General features: G+C 38.0%; 1 protein-coding gene across 1 annotated transcript in view; it reads right to left on the reverse strand.

Moving 5' to 3' along the window:
• Positions 1–22,401, reverse strand: part of LOC109394193 (dmX-like protein 2) — a 28,264-nt gene extending 5,863 nt beyond the window's left edge. Inside the window, exon 1 of the mRNA XM_019664055.1 lies at positions 21,944–22,401. Within this exon, the coding sequence (XP_019519600.1) occupies positions 21,944–22,030 (87 nt within the window). The 5' untranslated portion in view covers positions 22,031–22,401. The remainder of the gene's footprint in view (positions 1–21,943) is intronic.
• Between the last annotated feature and the right edge of the window lie 475 nt (positions 22,402–22,876).

Below are 22,876 nucleotides of genomic sequence, written 5' to 3' on the forward strand. Positions count from 1 at the left end.
AAGGAAGATACGATCATTAACATTGTATAAAGAAAGATTCAAGTTCATTAATTTGCCCAGTTAGTAAGTGGAAGATGCTCAAACTCAGATTCTTACAATACTTACGCTCCTTCCACCAACATTACATGTCAAAAGACATAAAATATTCCAGATAAGTATTAGTACACTTGCTTCTCTAAAGATGAGCCATCCCTAGCAACTGCTACTATAGACAGACAGGCTCTTACTGCTCATTAAAAAGGATGTTTACTCTTCCCTAGATACTCATAATTGCCAGATTGTTTCCAGAAAGGATGCACCATACTCCTTACTTGCAGGGAATCTTGCCATTTCTCTGATGCAGCAATAGTTCTCAAACCTGGCTGCATCAAAATCACTGAAGGAGCTAGTTAAATATACAGATTGCTTGGTCCCATCCAAACTTAATAAGAATCTTCATGGATAAAAGATTTTGGCAAATATCTATCAAAATGTAAATACAATCTACTCTCTGATCAAACAAGTTCCTATTTTACTCTATAAGCATACTTACAAAAGTTTGCCAAAAAAATATATAAAAGGATATTCCCTGCCTCATTATTCATAGCAGCAAAAGCTGAAAATGATCATGTGGTTAAATAAATAACTGAATATCTATACACTGGAATACTATGCAGCTGCTAAGCATTTAGACCAGTGCTCTAAAATGGTCTCAAATCCCTCATCAAACTAGCAATTACCATCATAACGGAACAATTATGTCTGGTACTGGTTTCCTGTGGAATCACACCTAGACAATGCCTGCCATTTTATATAATATCCACGGTCACAGCTAGGGGGGAACCCCCTAAACTACTGCACACTAAGAGCTCGCAAAACACAGAGGGAAAATATTATTCTTCTTGACCTTTCTTTAAAGAGTCTAAGGCACAAATAACCCAGGTATGAAGAAGAGGGGACTCACAGTTAGTACTGAATCACATGCATTCTATAGCTGAAGGCTCACAAGATTTTAATGATTTCTATACACATGTGTTTAAATGTGTCTGGATCCCACTACACTGAAAGGTCCATCAGATCAAGGACCACGTCCTTGTTTATCATTGTAATCCCAGCAGCCAGCATATACACAGCCCTCAATAAATATCTGTATAACAAATGAATGGTTCAAAATCTTCCTAATATTTGGCTCTACAAGCCTAAGTACTTGGAAACTTGGTCAAACAAAACTGAGCTCAGATAGTTGACATAACCTAATAATTTGGCCAAGTCTATGACAAGGAAAGAGAGGGAGATTTGGGCTGATTTCCCAGTTTAACAGTATCATGGATTTAGGAGACCTACCTGAAAGGAATCTACCAAAGCCTTCCTTAATAATTTATCATTTACTGAATACCTATTATGATCAGGCAGGCAGTCGGCTATGGTCGTTATGGATGTTGTATCTTCATAGCTCCTCTTTTAAAAGTAATTTGTCCAAGTTTGTAAGAGTGAGGATTCATTTGCTTCATAATAAAGCTCCTGCTCCTTCCAGTGCATCACCCACTTCTACTCCATTAAGATGTCTTATTAGTGCCAGAAAGTCCATGTTCATCTTTGCAATCCCAAGTAACGGTACTACAGCATCTGACACACGGTAAGCACTCGGTAAAGGCCAATAGCTGAGAAGGTTTACACAAGATCTTTAAATTACTCAAGAGATTACCATTGTCTCAATTTTAGGTCAAAAGCAATTTTGTTCCATCCTTCTTTCTCAGAATTCAGTTTTACCAGAGGAAGAATTTATAGTGCCGCAGGAAGAGGGTGCTCGTTGAGGCTGCAAGCAAATACGAAAATGACCCCAGAGAGTATGGGGTGTGGGCTCCCTTATACTCAGTAAATGAAATACCTCTAACTTAGCTGAGTATAAACTACTCCGCAAGTGGGATACAGGCCACAGGATCATTATAGGAAAGCAGAAAAAAGGACTCCAAGGCTTTCTGGAGCAAATGGAATCCCTTCACCAGGTTCCTCGTCCCTTGGGTTCATGGTAGAACTGCCCCTGTGCCACAGCACCATCTACTAGTGTCCTGCACTTGTAACAGTACTGACCTATAAAACACTGTATCTCAAAGTTAAGGGTATGGTTAGGCCCAAACCCACAGATAGGCCCAAGAAAAGAGAGAGTCAGAAAAACACCCTTTCCTTCCATTCATGTGGGAGGATTTCTATTATGGAATGATTGAGCTGTCCTTATGATGAAAAAGAGTAACTAGCAGAAAGTAAGAACTCATAACTAAGAGATAATTCTGTAGTACAGTCCTTAAGTCAAGACATGCTTTAAAAATATTAATCCTCACCTGTTTTAGCCTTATTTTTGGAGACCAAATCTATCCTATTAGGAAAGAGAAAAGTTATCTCTGCTTTGAGCATTGCAACTAAGAGTTTTCAACCTGACTGTAATGGGTATAAGTCACAGATGGTCTCAGGAGGTCTCTGAACTCCTAGAAATTATATTTAAAGTCACATGAATGTGCTTGTTTTTCCTGGGTCCATAGATCTCTTTAGTTTGTCTAAAAGAATCTCTTCCTTAGATAAAGTATGTCATATAATAATGACATGGGAGCTAAAAACTTGAGCATTTGTTACTACCAAGATTCTTTTCTATGTTTTTAGTTGAAATACCCAAAACTTCACTAAAAGAACCTTGCCAATTGGTTGAAGCTGCAAAACAAAGTTACCCTCTTCTTGTATCTTATTAAAATGTTACGCTTGATGAAAAAAAATTAAATATCATCCTCTAAAGTCATAAAGCACTCTGAATTAGCATACTATCATCATCGTAATAAAGAGATTGCTGCCTTCTTTAGAGTTTAATGTTGTTGTGAACAATGATTAAGTGTATCCAAACTGGCATAACACACTCATTGTCTTCTCTAACTTGTTTTATACATAATTGCCTTGACTACATTACTTTCCAAAAAGCAAACAACTACCTGTAATACTCATATCCCACAAATACTATTCTATCATATTTCCTTTAAGTCTTAAAGGATAAAGAAAAGAAACATTTTTTTAATCTTACAGAAAGATGACCTTTCCTATGAAAACAAAAGCTATACTGGCATTTTCTAAGTAGTTGGATGCTTTAACATCCTGGTAGTTACAAGGTCAAAGTTTGAGATTATTAACAACGGTTGACAGATGTACCTAAATTTAAAAGAAAAAGGAAAACACTGATGAATCAAGAGGTATTGAGTATGCTGAGCAGTTTGTCTACTTTAACAAGGTATTGTAATCTTACCAAGAATACTCTCCCAACAGCATTACAGTTAAAACTTCCACCTCTCCCTGAGGGTGAGTTTTGGTTCGTGTAAATAAGTTCATTCTTCTACAAATGAAGACATATGTCATTAAGAGTTAGAAAACTAATTACTTTATTGAAAGCATACTGGGTAATAGGTATTGTACTGCGCATTCTATTATATTCTTAGTCTTTCCTTCAAGACTGCAACAATCTCAAAAGTTGGTTATTAATCCCACTTTAATATAAGGAAATGGAAGTTTGTATGATTTAATCAAAGTCCTAAGCCACAAGGTAAATAAATACATGCTGGCATGCAAATTCAGGTCTCTACACTGTTTTATCCACTTAAGTAATAACCATTTTCTATAGTTTTGTTTTCTATTGCTCAAATTTTTGTTCTTATGGGTTAATTACACAAATTCATTTAAATTCTTCATTTCTGCTGTGACCTTTTGCTTTATAAACAAACAAAAAGCTAAATAGAAGACAGGGTTAACTGGGCTTTGATGGTATCTTGGTTGTACCAAGTTATCTTCAGAAAATACTCTTAAGAGGCCAATGCTGGCCTATGAAAAGTCTTACTGAAAACAAAGCACAGATTAACATAAATTTCCCAAGAAAACATCCTTTCCCTCTCTTCATTTTAGTCACCTAATTAAAATTCTAACTGCTTATGATGCTCTCAGAATTAAAAATTAACTTCTAAAATGGACAAATAGGTTTCCCTATTGAATGGGTCCCTTATTAAGCTAGAACTTTCACATATATTAGTTATCCATTAAAGCCACCTATAAGCTAAATAAACCATTTTAAATGTTTAATTTTTAATGTTTTCAGTAACAAGATTTTCTTTTTATAGAGAAAATAACACATGTACTAAATTTTTTAAAATAAGAAAATTAAGTCACCTTCTTAGTCTTGACCACCTCTCCTCATTCCCAAAAAGCAGTAACGTAATAATTATCTATGAACCCTTCCTGAAATGTTTAGTGTATATGGAAGAGGCCAAAAAAATGTACACACATTTTAAGAAAGGAAAACTGTATTAAGATTGTAATACTCAATATATACTGATAACAAAAGATGAATACACGTCACCTATGACTTCTGCAATTACAAGAGGCACTCAAAATGGTTACCATCAGCGCCCAGACAGTTCTGATTACAGCAAACTACTGCTTGAGCAACGCTGACCGAAGTGTCCACTTGTATACATTTTTTGGGCACCCCTGGTATACGAGTATATCTATGTGTAAATCTTCTTTAACATAAAGGGATTATGCTATACAAAATTCTGTAATTTATTCCTTCTAATTAACAACATATTTTGAAAATTTTCCAAAGATATATCAGCAAAAAAAGAATTACCTCATTTTTCTTAATTGTTGCATAGTATTCCATTTTGTGGCATTGCCATAATTAATTTAGATTGTTTCCAGTCTTTCACTATTGTAAAAAAACGCTTCAATGAACATACTCAAATATGAATAAAATATATTATTCATACATGTGCAAGGATACCCATATGGAAAATTCTAAGACATAATTTGCTGGGACAGTGATTAAAATTTACTAACAACTAGAACTGGCCTCCAAAAAGATCATACTCGGGCCGGCCGAGTGGTGCGTTGGTTAACAGCTGGCTTGGAACGCCAGCTCCTAGCAGCAGGGCCCCAGTTCAGATCCCACATGAGGGCCAGTGACACTGCGCCCTCTACAGCTAAGATGATGAACAACAGCTCGACCTGGAGCTGGGCTGCCGTGAGTCGCCGGCGATGGCGTAGGCTGCAGCCCCTGTGCCAGTGGGCTGCCATAAGCTACTGTGTGGCCAACAGCCAGTGTGAGCGGCCAGCAGCCGGTGTGAGCTGCCAAGAGCCGCCGTGAGCGGCCGTCCAGAGGCCAGCAACCGATCTGCCTCTGCCGGGAAGAGCGCCATGATAATATCAACATGGGCCAGTGAAGCGGTGTCCTCCACAACTAGACTGAAGAACAAAAGGACAGCAACTTGTCTGTTCCCCTTCCCCCAATTCCCCAATAAAATCTTTTAAAAAAAAAAAATCATACTCCCATGTGTATAAAAGTGCCTGTTTCTCCACTTCCTCACTAACCCTGATCATTATCAAACGGTTTTTGTTTGTTTGTTTTAAAGATTTTATTGGGGAATCGGGGAAGGGGAACAGACAAGTTGCTGTCCTTTTGTTCTTCAGTCTAGTTGTGGAGGACGTCGCTTCACTGGCCCATGTTAGTATTACCATTGCGCTCTTCCCAGGTGAGGCAGTCACTTGCCAGCCATTGGACAGCCACTCATGGTGGCTCACAGCAGTCACGCCGGCTGCAGGCCACTCATGCTGGCTGCACTCACAGTAGCTCACAGCAGCCCACTGCAGCAGGGGCTGCAGCCTACGCCATCCCCAGCATTCATGTGAGATCTGAACCGGGGCCCTGCTGCTCAGTGTTGGTGTTCCAAGCCAACTCTTAACCAACGCACCACTCGGCCGGCCCTCAAATGTTTTAATGTTTCTAATCTAACAAAATCTGGCAGCACCCTGTTGTTTTAATTTGTATTTTTGTTAGGAGGAATGTTGAACATCTTTTCATATATTTATCAGCCATTTATATTTATTTCTCTGCAGACTATTCATGTTTATTGGTCCATTTTTTAACTGGGTCTTTAGTCTTGCTCTAAATGATTTATAAGAGCTCTTTATAGAACTCACCCTTTGTCATACATAGCTAACAAGTTGTCCTTCTGTAAATTTCTACACCTAAAGTCAAACCTTTACCATTATCAACTATTGTCCACCACCACCAGCCAGCCAAAATAAATAAGCCTCCTGTCATTCAGATAGAAGTAGGCACCACAGTTAAAAAGGGGAGAAAAGAAGCTCCGCTTCCCACATGACTAAGAACACACTTTACTGATATGATTCAACCATACTAAAGTCCATTCAAGAATGCTGAATGAGCAAAATAAGTAAATGAGAAAGAAACTAAACAGTATGTAAAAGCTTAGAGCCAAAAAATTAACCTAAGTCAACAACTGGTGGAGCAATGTCAGAAATAATCTAATAATGACTACTAGTGTGGTAACCAAGGGGGGTTTTTCTTTTACAAACAACTCATATCAGGAAAAGAAAAATTATTAATAACAGACTACTTACAAGTAGCAGTAAAAAAAAAAAAAAAAGCAAATGGCATGCTGAGTGAAACCTAAGACGAAGCTTAATAATATGTAAAAACAAAAGTCTATGGCCAGAAAAATAAAAAATAAAAGAAAATACTACAAGTGTACATGATTAAGTGATAAGAGACAAAATGATTTTTGTTTTCATTTCTTCCTACCAACCCCAAGAAGCAAATGATCTGACAAAACATGGAACTTTCTTTAAAATAAAACTTTACATTTAAAAAGAACTATTTTTAATATTAGTCAAAAACTAGCCAGTTTTGATCACTTACCAACAAGATGAAGCCATAACAAACTTCTAAACACTAAAAAAAAAAAAAAAGACACCTGCAGTCCAAACTAAGCCTATTTCTATACCCCTAAACAAAACATGTTTTTTAAATTTACTGGTGCTAGTGACATCTGAAAGGAAAATAAGACCTTGAAAAGAGAAATATGGAATTAATTAATTTGCTCTAATTAACCATTACAAACCCAGCTCTACCTGCAGCTGACCTGTATGCTTATTAACAGGTAGGTCTGGAATGGAAACCAAAAATCATCTCTCTTACTAATAACTATTTTATGTCAGTGCTAAGAGTAAACCATTCAAAGTATTAATTATCACAAATTTCTAAGGAAATCATAGTAATGCTGGTAAAAATAATCCCCATGGTCTGGCTAGCATGTATAAAAACCTAAGAGTAACCTTTTAGCCTCTAATTTGTTCTCTAAAGCTTAGCTATATAACAATTTGGCTCATAGAGAATAATGAAGTAAAATACTACTTTTTTAAAATAGCTACTTTAAAGAAATTGAATGAACATTTATTTGAACATTAAATTATTAGAAACAGAATAAGTTATCCAATATTTTGTTTCTTAGTTCATTCTTAAAACATTTTACATTTGAAAGAATTTTAAAGTTAATAGTATATTATGTAATATTGTAGCAATATTAATATGCAATGTTTATGACAACTTCCAATTATTTTGTAACTACTGGACATTTCCAGAAAATCATTTAACCTAAATGTTGATATTTTGAGGGAGATGGTCCTGATGGTGTTTAAAAAAAATACTTCCCAAATAATATAATTAAACTATTCAATTGTAATTAAACTTCTAATACCTTCAATGATGAAAAGGGTACAGTCCTAAGAATCTAGAGATGCTAACACTGACTATAACAATGAGCAAATCATAATCTATCTGTAGATGTTTCCTTCATCAGTCAAATGAACGATTGTGACTACATCACTTCTGAGATCCCTTTCAACTTTTAAACTGTAATTTTATTAAGTGTGCACAAATTTGTTTCAAATAGTCCTGGTACAAAAAATTTTGAGGGCCGGCCGAGTGGCTCAGCTGGTTAAGAGCTGGCTTGGGACACCAGCTGTGAGCAGCAGGGCTGCGGTTCTGATCCCACATTGAGGGCCAGTGACGCTCGCCCTCTATAACTAAGATGATGAACAACAGCTTGACCTGGAGCTGGGCTGCGGTGAGTCCCGGTAGGCTGCAGCAGGGCTGCAATGGGCTGCGGTGAGCTATGTGAGTAGCTGGCAGCCAGCGTGAGCGGCTGGTAGCCGGTGTGAGCTACCGGGAGCAGCTGTGAGCGGCCGACCAATGACCGATGACCAATTGCCTCACCCTGGAAGAGCGCAATGATGATACCAACATGGGCCAGTGAAGCGACGTCCTCCACAACTAGACTGAAGAACAAAACAGCAATTTGTCTACCTGTCTGTTCTCCTTCTCTGATTCCCCAATGCTGTTACCCTCCCCCCAATTCCCCTATAAAAAAAATCTTTAAAAAAAAAAAAAAGAAAGAAAATTTTTGAATAATCTAGTGGTTTACATAGAGCCCAGCTAAGTGTTTTTTTATCTTGTGATTCTTTCCCCTGCTCATAGCTGACACGATGTGAGGATGGTCCCGAATAATGACCAAGTGACTAATAGCTGAAAAAGATGAGCTATGCCAATCTAAGTCCACTATGGGGAATTTAAACCAAAAGAACCAGAGTTAGCAGGAAGAGTTTAGCTGAAAAGTCATACATATTCAGAGATAAGGCAGCCATTAAGAACCATGTACAATGTGAAACTGAAACCACCAGTTTGAGAAGCGAATAGATCAAATATCCAAAAACAAGAACGAACCCATGAGAAAACAAGTGTATAAAATCCCTAAGAGAAGGCAGTCTTGATTCTACCAGCTTTTCAGTTTCAGTCACTCTGAAGCCCAGCTGCCCTTCATTGATAGTTCATTGTGTATCCTGAAATAAACCTTGTTTTTAACTTCAGTTTATCTGTCCCTTGCCCTGACTGAAACCAAAGCTGGTACAAAGGCTGAGGATATTCACAGCAGAGCTTCAAAGGAAATGCCGAACTGGCCATAATATTAGAGTAGGGAATGAAATGAGAATGTTCGGATGGAAAGTTAGCAAAACAGGATGTATAACAGATATACAGTTACTAAAGCTGTCAATCATCTGTGATCGCTTGGGACCCATAATGCCTACCTAGAGAGTAAGACTTTGGAGCCAGACTGGATAGCCAAATGTATTTTTTTCAGCCTTAAATAAGGAATAGTAAAAAGTAATAAGCAAGAAAAGTATGGTGCTCCTGTCACTCTCATACGCTATTGAATATAAAACCATATGGCTTTTCCATAAAACAATTTAGTAGTATGAATTAAGAGACTATAAAGAGATTTAAGTACTTTGATTCATTAAGTCTATTTCTATCCTAAGAAAACATTCAGACATGCAAACATTACAACTAGTACTAAAATGTTTATTGCAACATTAAAGTAATAAAAAATGGGAACCCCCTAAACATCTCATCCTATGAAAATTATGCTTTATCGTGTCAAGTATATTGTCCATCTTACAGACCTTTCTAGGCAAAACTGACCCACCCACAGTCCTCTGAAAGGGCAGCTTTGGCAGACCACATGACCAACATCCACTGCAGACAACTGACTGGACCAGTGTTTAACACTTGAATCCAAAGGCCAAGAATTCCACACCAAAAACTATAGGCTGGGCAGCACAGATGTTGAAATTATCAAAGACATTAAAGGGGCTAGTATAAAAATGCAAAAAGAAGTATAAGTGGACACCCTCAAATCAGTAAGCTTCCATCTTAATTAATTAAAAAAGGAGGGCAAAGCAAAGCCAAAGCATATAGAAGGCAGGAAATAATAAAGATCAGAGCAGAAACCAATGAAACTGAAAACAAAGAGAATATGAATGAAAATCAAATCTGGTTCTCTAAAAACATAAATAAATAAAAAAATATATACACACTTCTTGCAAGACAAAGGAAAAAAAGAGAAAACAAATTACCAATATCAAGAATTAAGGAGAGAATATAGGTAGTAATCTTGCAGACATTAAAAGTATAATAATGAAATACTACAAAAAACTCTACACACATAAATGTGACAATGAAATGGATGAAAAAAATTAATTTCTCCGAAAAGGAAACTACAAAAACACACAGATGAAATAAATTACCTGAAACAAGATGTATAATAGTCCTGTGAGTGCTTTAACTGAATAGTCCTTTAACTATTAAAAAAAAAAATCAAATGTCTACGTAGTCAAAAATCTTCTGAAAAAAAAAAACAAACTCCAGACCCAGATGGTTTCATTGGCAAATTCTACTAACATTTAAAGAATGTTAATTCTACATGATCCCTGACAGGAAACAGAAAAAGGAATAAAGGAATAAATACTGCTAAACTCATTTTATGAAACCAATATTACAATGATACCAAAACCAAATTAAAACATCAAAAGGGAAAAAAACTACAGATAATTTCCTTAATGAACACAGATGCAAAAACGCTCAATAAAATATTAGCAAATTAAATCTAGCCATATATAAAAAGGATAATACATACTATAACCAAGTGGGGCTTATACAAAGCTGATTCAATACGCAAAAACCCATATTAACAGTCTAAAGAAGAAAAATCAATGACTATATCAATCAATTAAGAAAAAACATTTGACAATACAGTAAAACCTTGGATTGCGAGTAACGTGGTTTGCAAATGTTCCACAAGATGAGCAAACATTTCTAATACATTTTAACGTGGTAAACGAGCGATGCCTTGCAATACAAGAACGAATTATGCTCGCAAACCAAGGTATTACTGTATTTAAGATCCCTTCATGATAAAAACTTTCAGCAAAAAAGAAACAGAAGAAAAGTTTCTCAGCCTAACGGGCATCTACAAAAAGCAAAAGCAAAAAATGAAAAACAAAACCTAGCACTAGCCAGTGCAATAAGTACAATAAAGCAAATCAGTCATGAAAGAAGATAGGATTAGCAAATGGATTAGAAGAAGCCATCCAGAATGCTGCAGAGAAGGAAAAAAACAAAACACAGAAAGAGGGTGTTAGACATAGAAATAAAGTGAGAAAGTCAGTAAAACTTTGGATTGCAAGTAACTAGGTTTGCGAGTGTTCAAGACAAGCAAACATTTCTAATACATTTTAACTTGGCAAACGAGCAATGTCTTGCAATACGAGTAGTTTGTTTCCAGAACGAATTACGCTCGCAAACCAAGGTATTACTGTATATGTTTAATATACAGTCATATGCCACTTAAGGACAGGGATACAATTTGAGAAATGCATCATTATGCAGTTGCATCACTGGGCAAACACAGAGTGCACTCACACAAACCTAGATGGTACAGCCTACTACACAACTAGGCTACATGGTTTAGCCTATTACTCCTACACGACAAGCCTGTACACATTGCTACACAAAACAACACTAGATTAAATCAAGCGCAAGACAAAATGATACAATCAAGAGATGCAGTAAACACAAGATGTATGAAGCTGTTGCCAGCATAACACAGCATACTGTTTACAGCAAACTATTATAAGTACAAAGAGTAGACTCTAAAATAACAATACGTATAGTAAATACACAAACCAGTAACACAGTTGGTTGTCATCATTATGAAGTATTATGTACTACACATAATTGTGTGTGCTATACTTTATACGACTGGCAGCGCAGGTTTGTTTACACCAGCATTACCACAAGCACATAATATGTTGCATTACAAAATTAGGATGACTATACACCGCTAGGCAATAGGAATTTTCAGCTCCATTATAATCTTATGAGACCACCTTCATATATGAGGTCCATCAATGACCAAAATGTTGTTATGCAGCATATGAATGTATTAGTCTCATGAGGTCAACAGGGTACAGGCAATATTTGAAAAGATATTAGCTGACAATTTTCCAGATTTGATGAAATACATCAATTCACAGATTCAAAAATTGCACAAGTCCCAAACAGGACTGAGAAAATATGCACACCTAGACACAACATAGTAAAACTCCAGAAAGACAGACAGACACACACACATACACACACACACACACACACACACACACACACACACACGCAAATCTTAAAGCAGCTAGGGAAAAAAATACAACTTTTAAAGAAGCAATAGGCTTGGCAGTTAACTTCTTAATAGAAACAGTGGAGGCCACAAGTCAGAGGACTGATACCATCAAGGTGCTGAAAAGAAAATTCTGCCGTCCTCAACCTAGCACAAATTTTGTCTTTCAAGAATGAAACAAAATACAGACATTTTCAGACAAATGAAAGATGACGTTATAACACCAACAGATCCACACCAACAAAAATTCTAAAGGTTCTCTAGGAAGAAAGAAAATGATCCCAAATGGAATGTGAGAGATGTGGGAAAGAAAAGAGCAAAGGAATAGTAAATATGTAGATAAATCTAAATAAGCATAAAATAATAATAATGTCTTACAGGTCTGTAAATATAAACCAACTTATCACAGAAGGATAGATTATAAGCAGAAAGGGTAAAAAACAATGCAAAGTGTTCTTGTATTGTCTGGAAAGAATATAAAGCCTCATCAGACTTTGGTAAGTCACATGGTAACTTAAGAATGCATGTTGTAATTTCTAGGGTAGACACAGAGTATATAGCTTTAGGACTACTAGAGGGGGAAAATGGAATGAAAAACCATACTCATTTCAAAAGATGCAAAGAAGGAGAGAAAAGGAGGAAAGAGCAGAGCACAAACAGTAAGATGATGGATCTAAATACAAACATCCCAGTAATTAAATGTAAGTGACTTAAAGTTCTAGTTAACACAAAAATTGTCGGGCTAGATTTTAAAAACCCAACTATGGGATATTTAGAAGACACATATTTGAAACATAACTTTACAGAGAAGCTGAAGTAAAAAGATGGAAAAGGATAAACTTCGAAAATGCTAACCAAAAAAAAGCTGAGATAGATGCATTAATATCAGGTAAGTAAACTACAGAAAGCATTATTGGAGATTTTTTAAAAAAAAGAATTACTTCACAATGATACACAGGTTCAATTCACCAGAATGATGTAATTATTTTAAATTTGTTGAGCACACATAATTAAAGAAAATATTAACAAATCTACAAAAAGGCAGGGGTAAATTCATACTCATAGTATTTTAATGTGCCTCTCAGTAAGAGAATGAATAAGCAGACAGAAAAACAGTAAAGTTTTAGAAGATTTAAACAACATGATTAACAAACTTAACCCCTAAAGAACATATGTAGAACACTGTACCAAACAATTGCAGAGCACACACTTTCTTTAAGCACACATGAAATATTTATAAAAATTGATCAACTGAAATTTCAACAAACTTAAAAAAGATTGGAAGTATATGTTGTATGTTGATTGAACATGATACAGCTATGATAAAATTCATAAGCAGAATTATAACCAGAAAAGTCCCATATAGTTGGAAATTTAAAAACACACTTCTAAATTATTTATGAGAGTGATTAAAAAAATAGCTTTGTGGTATGCAGATACAGTATCAGGTCCTAAGAATACAAAACTTACATTCATAAATGCATATATAGAAAGAAAGACGGGAATGAGCTAAGCATTTATCTCAACAAGTTAGGGGGAGAAACAGCAAAATTAATCCAAAAATATATAGAAAAAATAATAAATTAAGAATAAGAGTTAATTAAATAAGACACATCGATCAATGGAACAGAACAGAGACCCCAGAAATAAATCCATGCCTATATGATCATTTAATCTATGACAAAGGAAGCAAGAATTTACAGTGGGGTAACGACAGTCTATTTAATAAATGGTGCTGGGAAAGCTGGACAGATACATGAGAAAACATGAAATTGGACCACCTTCTAACGCATATACAAGAATAAACTAAAAATGGATTAAAGGCTTAAATGTAACACCTGAATCCATAAAACTCCCAGAAGAGAATACAGGAAGTAAACTCTCAGACATTACCCTTAGTAATATTTTTGATGATATATTCCCTCAGGCAAGGGAAACAAATGGGACTACATCAAACTGAAAAGTTTTTTCACAGCAAAGGAAACCAACAAGAAAACAAAAAGACATCCTACTGAATGGGAGAAGATATTTGCCAATGATTCGTCTGATAAGGGGTTAATATCCTATATTTATTGAAAAAAACTCATACAACTCAACACCAAAAAGACAAACAATCCAATTTAAAAAATGTGCTGAGAACATGAAGAAACATTTCTCTGAAGAGGACCTACGGATGGCCAATAGACATATGAAAAGATGCTCAACATCATTAATCATCAAAGAAATGCAAATAAAAACCACAATGAGATACCACCTCACTCCTGTTAGAATGGCTATCATCAATAAATCAATAAACAACTAGTGTTGGCAAGGATGTAAAGAAAAGGGAACCCTTTTGCACGGTTTGTGGGATTGCAAGTTTGGTACAGCCACTATGGAAAAAGTATGGAGGTTCCTCAAAAAATTTAAAGTAGAAAAGAACTACCTTATGACCTAGCAATTCCACTCCTGGGTATTTATCCAAAGAAATCCACAACACTAATTCGAAAAAATATATGCACCCCTATATTTACTGCAGTGCTATTCCCAATAGCCAAGATAGGGCAACAATGGAAATGCCCATCAACAGACAATTGGATAAAGAAATTGTGGTACATTTATACAATGGAGTGTTACTCTGCCATAAAAAAAAGAATGAAATCTTACCATTTGCGACAACACGCATGGCCTTGAGGATATTATGCTAAATTAAATAAGTCAGACTGAGAAAGACAAATACCATATGATTTCACTTACATGTGGAATCTAAAGAACAGAATAAACAAGCAAACGAAACAGAAATAGACTGACAGATACAGAGAAAAAACTGATGGCTGGTAGATGGGAGGGGGGTTGGGGGATGGGAGAGAAGGTGAAGGGATTATAAAATACAAATTGGTAGTCACAAATAGTCACAGAGACGTGCAGTGCAATATGGGGAATATAATCAAAAATGTTGTAAAGATTATGTAGGGTGTCAGATGGGTACTGGGCTTATTGGAAGGATCACTTCATAGATTATATAAATGCCTATCCACTGTGCTGTATGCCTGAAACTAAAATAATACTGAATGTCAACTATAATTTTACACACTTACACACACACACACACACACATCTGCCAATCAAGTTTGCTAGCTTGTTGCAACAATGTTCTAACCTTTTTTTGGTATCAGAGGGATTATTCATTATGAATTTGTACCAACTGGACAAGCAGTTAACCAAGTTTACTGTTTGGAAATGCTGCATGAAAAAGTTAGACGACTTGAACTTTTTGCCAACAATCCATGGCTCTTGCATCACGACAGTGCACCAGCTCACACGGCACTGTCTGTGGGGGAGTTTTTAGCCAGTAAACAAATAACTATATTGAAACACCCTCCCTACTCACCTGATCTGGCCCCCAATGACTTCTTTCTTTATCCGAAGATAAAGGAAATATTGAAAGGAAGACATTTTGATGACATTCAGGACATCAGGGTAATACTACAACAGCTCTGATGGCCATTCCAGAAAAAAAGTTCCAAAATTGCTTTGAAGGATGAACTAGGTGCTAGCATCGGTGCAGAGCTTCCCAACGGGAGTACTTCAAAGGTGACCTAGTGATATTCAGCAATGAGGTATGTAGCACTTTTTCTAGGATGAGCTCGCAAACTTAATTGTCCCACCTCATACAAGTGGAGGGGAAATATACAACAGACTCCAGATCTATAACTTCACCACAAGCACTTTATGTTTCTGGTCAATTTTCCCATTTACCCCTTGGAAATCTCTAAAGAAGGTGAAATAATGCACATTTGAGGTCTGAATTCTTAAAACCTAAATTAAGAACCTCATTTTACAGATGAAAAACCAAAGAGTTTAATTGATTTAGCCAAGATCATGTAAGTAGTCGGTCTCTGAACTCCCATTTCTGGAAAGGCATCATTCAAGACTATACCAGAGTTTCTGGGTAGCTGCTGGGAGTCTTCTCACTATAAGTAGAAAGGTTAATTAACAATCTACATGAAGACATAAGAAAAAACTTCTATTACCTCATATACACCTACAGGCTGACACCAAACACAACCTCACAAATTCTGAAAGGTATTAATTTAAATAAACAAGAATCTACTCTCCAAGAACAAATAATCCAGTTTCTCTTGGAAAAAAAATCCATTCTAAATTCTTGCTTCTGTTTTCCCCTTTACTCTCAACAAAAGCTGTCAATAGGTGTGAGTTGTTATACCTACGCGGTGTGATAAAAAATTACGGCGAATGTTTAAATTTCTAAAAAATTTATTACAGTAAAAACAGATTGCCACTGATCCCCCTCAAAATACTCCCTTTGCTTCGAATACATTCCATCATTCTTGCCACTTTCTGAAGCAGTTCTGGAAGTCCTCTTTTGTGTCTTTAGTTACACGGTAGTGGCTGCCTCGATGTCCTGAATCGATTCAAAATGTTTACCTTTCATGGTCATTTTGACTTTGGGAAAGAGCCAGAAGTCATACGGTGCCAGATCCGGTGAATAGGTGGATGAGAACACACCATAATGTTTTTATTTGAGAGAAACTGCCATACCAGAAGCTATGTGTGACACGGAGCCTTTCCGTTGTGATCACCAAGTACAATGAATGCTGCTACTGAGTGCCATCCAATAGAAAGCCAGGGATCTTCAATATGGGAAGCGGCACATGGAACCTTAGTAACAGTGTGTGACAAGTTTCAACTTGTTCAGTGCAGTCAGTCAGGTGTGAGCTACATTTGAGAGAAGGTGTGTTTTAAAGTGTGTTGTAAATCATCCTCCATCATAACAATGCTCTGTGTCACACATCGCTTCTGGTATACTGCAATTTCTGTCAAATAAAAACGTTATGGTGTGTACTCATCCACTGGATCTGGCACCATGCAACTTCTGGCTCTTCCCCAAAGTCAAAATGATTCAGGACATCGAGGCAGCCACAACAGCGCAACTAAAGACACACAAAACAGGACTTCCAGAACTGCTTCAGAAACTGGCAAGAATGAAGGGATAAGAGTGTTCGAAGCAAGAAGAAGTATTTTGAGGGGGATTAATGACAATGTGTCTTTTACTGTAATAAGTTTTTTTTATTTAAACTTCAACATATTGTTTGATCATCCCTCATATAGATAAGCAGCCTGTAAAGAAGCATTTTTCTGTCCAACTCCCCAATTACCCTGGTCAAAAGTGATCTATTATTCCTCTTGAATTCTCATCGGAATTTAAGTGCCTCAAAATACTACACAGCTGGCCTGCTGTGGTTAAATACAGATCTTAACTCTCCTAGATTACCAGGTTCCTACAATTCTTTAATAAATTTCCTGAAATCAGAACTATGTTTTTTTGTTTTAATCTCCACAGAGCTTCGCACACCTGTATGTTCAAAAAACACATGCTAAATGTATAAACAGGCTGATCATTTTCAAAGTTTGGTGTTGCCATAATTCTAGAACTGGAATGTTTTACTACGGTTGAATTAAAATACGAGGTCAGACAATTAAGTTTGCGAACTCATCCTAAAAAAAGTGCTACATACCTCATTGCTAAATATCACTATAGTCACCTTCGAAATACTCCCCTTGGGAAGCTATTCACCAACCCCAGTGCCTAGTCCACCCTTCAAAGCAATTTTGTAACTCTTTTTCTGGAATAGCCATCAGAGTTGTCATCGTATTACCTTTGATGTCCTGAATGTCATCAAAATGTCTTCCTTTCAGTATTTCCTTTATCTTCAGGTAAACAAAGAAGTCATTGGGGGCCAGATCAGGTGAGTAGGGAGGGTGTTCCAATACAGTGATTTGTTTACTGGCTAAAAACTCCCTCACAGACAGTGCTGTGTGAGCTGGTGCATTGTCGTGATGCAAGAGCCATGGACTGTTGGCGAAAAGTTCAGGTCACCTAATTTTTTCATGCAGCCTTTTCAGCACTACCAAATAGCAAACTTGGTTAATGTTTGTCCAGTTGGTACAAATTTATAATGAATAATCCCTCTGAAATAAAAAAAAGTTGGCAACATGGTTGCAACAAGATCATGAACTTAATTGCCAGACCTCCTATTATCTAAATGCCAGAAAAAGAGGTCATATAAGGATTATCTTCTAACTCTTATATTAATGTTTTTTTCATTCATTACTAACCTGGTGAATTAAAAAAAAGGAAACCCAACAACAAAAGTAAAAAAATGTCAGAATACAGCTATGTTTTCCTAAAAAGCTATGTGTAATGTTTGTAAATTATATTTTTCAACACTCTGAGGGTGTTTGCTATTTAATAAGGAAATTCTGTGTTTTTAAAAAACCACTTTTGTGAAGTAATTTATCCTTCTATTACACCATTATACCCCTTATACCCAATAATTTATCCTTTATATCACACCATTCCTTGGCTTTTGTTCTTGCCATCCAGAAAGGCCTAATACCACTCTGTCTTTTCAAATGTCAATCTTCTGTGAAATCTTTTATCTTCCCAACTACATGTGATCTCTTTTATCTGCGTTACATTATAATTATGTATATCTTTTTTAATCTCTGCCAGTATGTTATAAGCTCCCTGAGAGTAGAAATGACTTACTAATTTTTGTAAACTTTGACCAATGTGTTGAATTCACATCAGACTGGAATGACATCAGCTGCCCCATCTGCCTGAAAATAAAGTCTGCACCCCTTAATGCCAAATGGTGGAAAATTTTAAATTATATTAAAATCATCTACTATAATTTTAACTAATATTTTAATGCTTACAAAAAAAGAAAAAATAACTAAGGACTATTTTTCAGGAAAGTTATAAACAACATCAATAAGGAAAAATTTACACTATCTGTTGCATTAAGCCTTAAAACATTCACTTATCTATAACAATGTAGTTGGAAATGTCTCGAAGGCAAAATAAAATACAACAAAGCTCATACATGGTAGAATATCATCTCCTTGGGACTATCTGGGACCTGACTTTTACAGGATAATAGTATTTCCAGAACTTAGATCTTACAATGAAAAGAACGATCAAAAGGTGATACATACAACTATATTTATAAAACCACTTGTTTTAAAAAACTGCTAACTGCCAAAACACAAGTGAAAACCGTCAAAGATGTTAGCACTAAAAGGACATACATCACTAAGACAGTCCATTACAAACCGCACCACCATGTCAACATAGCACCAATTGGACCACACTGACATAACCAAGCAGTCATTCACAGTCCAGCAAATCACACCACCCACCAGGCACAGCGCTATATATGTAACACGCTGTTTTTCAACTGCAATGTCAAGAACACTTCAAAGTCCTTTGGAACAATTCCTTTTCAAAAACTTTGTTTATAGATCACTAAATAAATGATCTGCCCTATTTTGAAAAGGTCTTCAGGTTATTATTGGCTCAGAACCACTGGCTAGCTAGCTGCAAGACAGTCTTTCTTTCTACACTGGCTATGTCTAGGCCTTCCACACACATACACACCCTTCAGAGCAAGAACTCTGATAGGAAATAAACACTACAAAAAAAAAAAAACCCCACCAGATGAGAAGTCACAAGACCTCCCCAGTCCAGTCCTGGCTGGTCCCCTTTTTTAATCATCTGACCCAGAACTCAAGTTTTTTCATCTGATTGCTATACAAACTAAACAGCATGTTCTATATAAAGGGGCTTTACTTTTCAAAACATTTTATTTTACTATACTAATATAGGCATTCAAATAATTGTTAGCTAACTCTACAGTACTTGAAAACAGCTTGTTCTCATTTCTTTTAAAGCAAATTTGTTCTTCCTAAGAGTCCAAAAGGTCATTTCTAGTTCAAGGAAAAATTATAACTGGATCAGTGCATTCAAAACTAAGATATTAAATGAGACAGCGTGCAGCATGGGTTTGTAATGCCAAAGGGCCAAATAATCAGTGTCATAGGTAGGCATCCTAAACCAGGTAAATTCTGAGGGCTATTTGGGAAACTTAAAAGGATTCTCTAGTTGCCACATAAAAACGTAGGCTAGAGTAAGATTAGTTATGTCTATAGCAGAAGGGCCAAGATGAGAAGTATATATAATCAAATATAAAGTCAAAGATGGCAGAAGAATATATGACAAGTTTAAATTTCCTAACCCAGCTGTTAGGAACAACTACATATTCTTGAGTCTATAATTTGGTGAAACAGTATTGGAAGAAAATGACCCCAGCAGCTGTGTGAAGGATGAGCTGAAGTTATCAGATTAGTGTCAGGAAAACCAGTTTGGAAGCTGTCGTATTAAATACAAATAAGGTTCTATAATAAGGTGGTAAGTGAGGACATGAAAAGGGGTAAATCTGATAGACACTGCAGATAGTCAGCTAGACTTGGTGACAGGTTGCATTAGGGAGGTAGAAAAAGATACGAAAATGATTTCCAAGGACCTGGTCATGGGTGGCCTACAGCATAACCACACCTGCGCAGCACTCACAGTTCTCGCACTGGCTTTTCCAGACTGCATCTGAATCTGTTTAGCGCTATATATCAGCCCTGCAGTGAGACACCGTTCCACCTTAGATGAAGATAAAAAACTACCACCACAATAGTGTGGAAATACCCCCCATAACCCAAGGTTCCAGATTTGTTTCTTCATGGAGGAAGCCTGTTCTTATAACCCTAAGGAACTTCTTCCCCACCCACACAATTAGGGGAGAGGGAAATTTCTTCTCTCTATGCCCCAAATATCCTCTACACACTTGAAGTCCAAGCTCAATACTATATAGATATTTTAGGTCACATGTACACAAAACACAAATGACACTATATTGATAGAAAAAGGTGTAACAATACAAATCGGTCAAGTTATATTTTTAAAGGGTTCATTTTAAACTGGAACAAAGCCAAGCTAATTACATTTAAAATTTTAAATGGCCAAAAAGCAATCTTACAGAATTATTTTTAATGTATCACAATGACAAATTCTGTTCCAGAATGCATTGTGCTTCGTGATTCTGCAGTTTTGCTGGAGCTTTTCTTATTTCTGCAGCTTTAAAAACATGCTGTTGGAAAGCAGACATTAGATCAGTGTTTCCCTATCCAAAAAGCATACCATTATGCTACTTACAATTTTATCAAGCAAAATGGTTATCAATACAATGTGTAGTTAATTGAGGTCTCATTGCCTACAGATCCTTCTAATGAGGACCATGTGTAAATTTCATGCAAAAAAAAAGGAACTCATGTTAATCCATGGCAGTGTCTCTATGGGTAAAAGAAGCTCTAGGGCTTTGGTTTGAATTAGCTATACAAACATCCCATTCTCAAAAAGGACTGATCCACCCACGCTCGTTGAGAAACATGTCTATTTCATCTAGATTTTAAGGAGGTTCTAACATGTTATTGTTTACATACTTTACTCGCACAAACAAGAAAAACAATCATAAAATTTTCACATTGCCCTAGCTTAAAAACCCAGCCTACCTTGCAAACGGATTAAAATATTACCTAAAAAAGGTTACCATACTTGTGATCTCGGGATAAATAAGAGCTCTCCAGGCCACTGTCACGCGAACCCTTCCATTCTAAATTTTTCAGGGTCAGAGAACGAATTTTTCTACTTTCTAATGGGAATTAAGATTCTGCACATCAGAAGATAGAGGGCTGGCTCGGGTTTAAAGCCGCAGGCTCCAGCGTCTCCTCGCTGCCCTAGACACTGTAAGCAGGGGGAGCCCAGCGCATCGGTATCGCCTCCATGCTCCGAGTCATGACCAAGTCTCTGCCTCCACGCCAAGAGCAGGTGTGAAACGGCCGCTCTGGGATTTCAGAGGTTGCAACCATCTTCCACCGCAGACCCGGGGCCGCCCAAGGAGAGGAACCTTCTAGTCTAGTCACCCCAGGGGCCCGTCTGCTGAGGGCGGAGAGTGCGGCGAATTTCTAATCCTTTCCCCTGACGGGTAATTTCCTACACCAGCCACAGGACTCGCAGTCCCACGCCCCCTCCGCCCTTAACTGGCTGCAGAGGGAGAACGAGAGGGGTCCACCGACACCTCGCAGCCCCCCGGGGAGGCGTGGGCCCAAGACAACGGCTCTTGGCCCCCGCGTCCGGACCCCGGTCCCTGCCCCTCGGGCTCCCGGACGCCGCTCACCGTGAAGGGGACATCCCCGACGCTGCCCACGGAGTAGCAGTTGTCTCCAGGGTTGACAGCACCGGTGAGGACCTGATGCAGATGCATGTCCGAAGCCCGGGCTGGACAAGAGAATGCAAGACAGGCTCCAGGAGCCTCGCGCCCGGCCCTCCTCCGGCCGCAAGAGCGCTCCCCTCTCCGCCTCCCTTGGGACGCGCGGCGCCTCTGACTTATCGCCTGGCCCCTCTTTCGCCTTCCACCCGCCTAGTCCCAGCCATGGGAGCTCCTCAGCCGCCGCCGCCCGGATCGCCGCTCAGCTGCGGAAATGCCCGGATGCTCCCACTGCCGGCTGCACCGGCGCACAAATGCGGGAGGAGGGCAAAGGGTGCGTGTGCGGCGGGGGAGCGCTGGGGCGAACGCGCGAGCCGGGCGCGTGCTAGAAGGGACGCTGCGCCCGAGGGAGATGGGCGGCGCGCACGCCCACCCGGCGGGGCGCGATGGTCGAGTGGGAGGGTAAACCCCTCCTCCCGCCGCTAAGCTCTTAGCTCAGTCCTTCTCCCCGCCCCACGTTTGCGCGTGCGCGCGCAGTGGTTTCCAGGGCAATTGCGCGCGTCGTGCGGACCCTCGGCCCGGGACTGCGCGCGCAGACGTGCGGGAGTTCCCTCGGAGCCTCCCAGCTGCGGCCGCTGGGGGCGGGGGCGGAAGCGGGACAAGGGCGTGCCTCCGGGCCACTCAGCTGTCCAACTCTGGGGAAACACCACGAGTCTGTTTTTGCTGAGTGTTTAATCCATTTCCAAGTACACTGCGTAATGGTCAGCGCAATTGACCTCAGGAGAACACCCGTCAGCGGGAAATTCCACCTAGGGAAATCTTAAACCCTTTAGGGCTTTTTTAAAAGTACAGTACATAAGATATTTTATTTTACATAAACAATAAAGGCATCTTGAAACCTGA

This window comes from Hipposideros armiger, unplaced genomic scaffold (assembly GCF_001890085.2).
Source record: "Hipposideros armiger isolate ML-2016 unplaced genomic scaffold, ASM189008v1 scaffold_12, whole genome shotgun sequence".
NCBI classification, from domain to species: domain Eukaryota; kingdom Metazoa; phylum Chordata; class Mammalia; order Chiroptera; family Hipposideridae; genus Hipposideros; species Hipposideros armiger.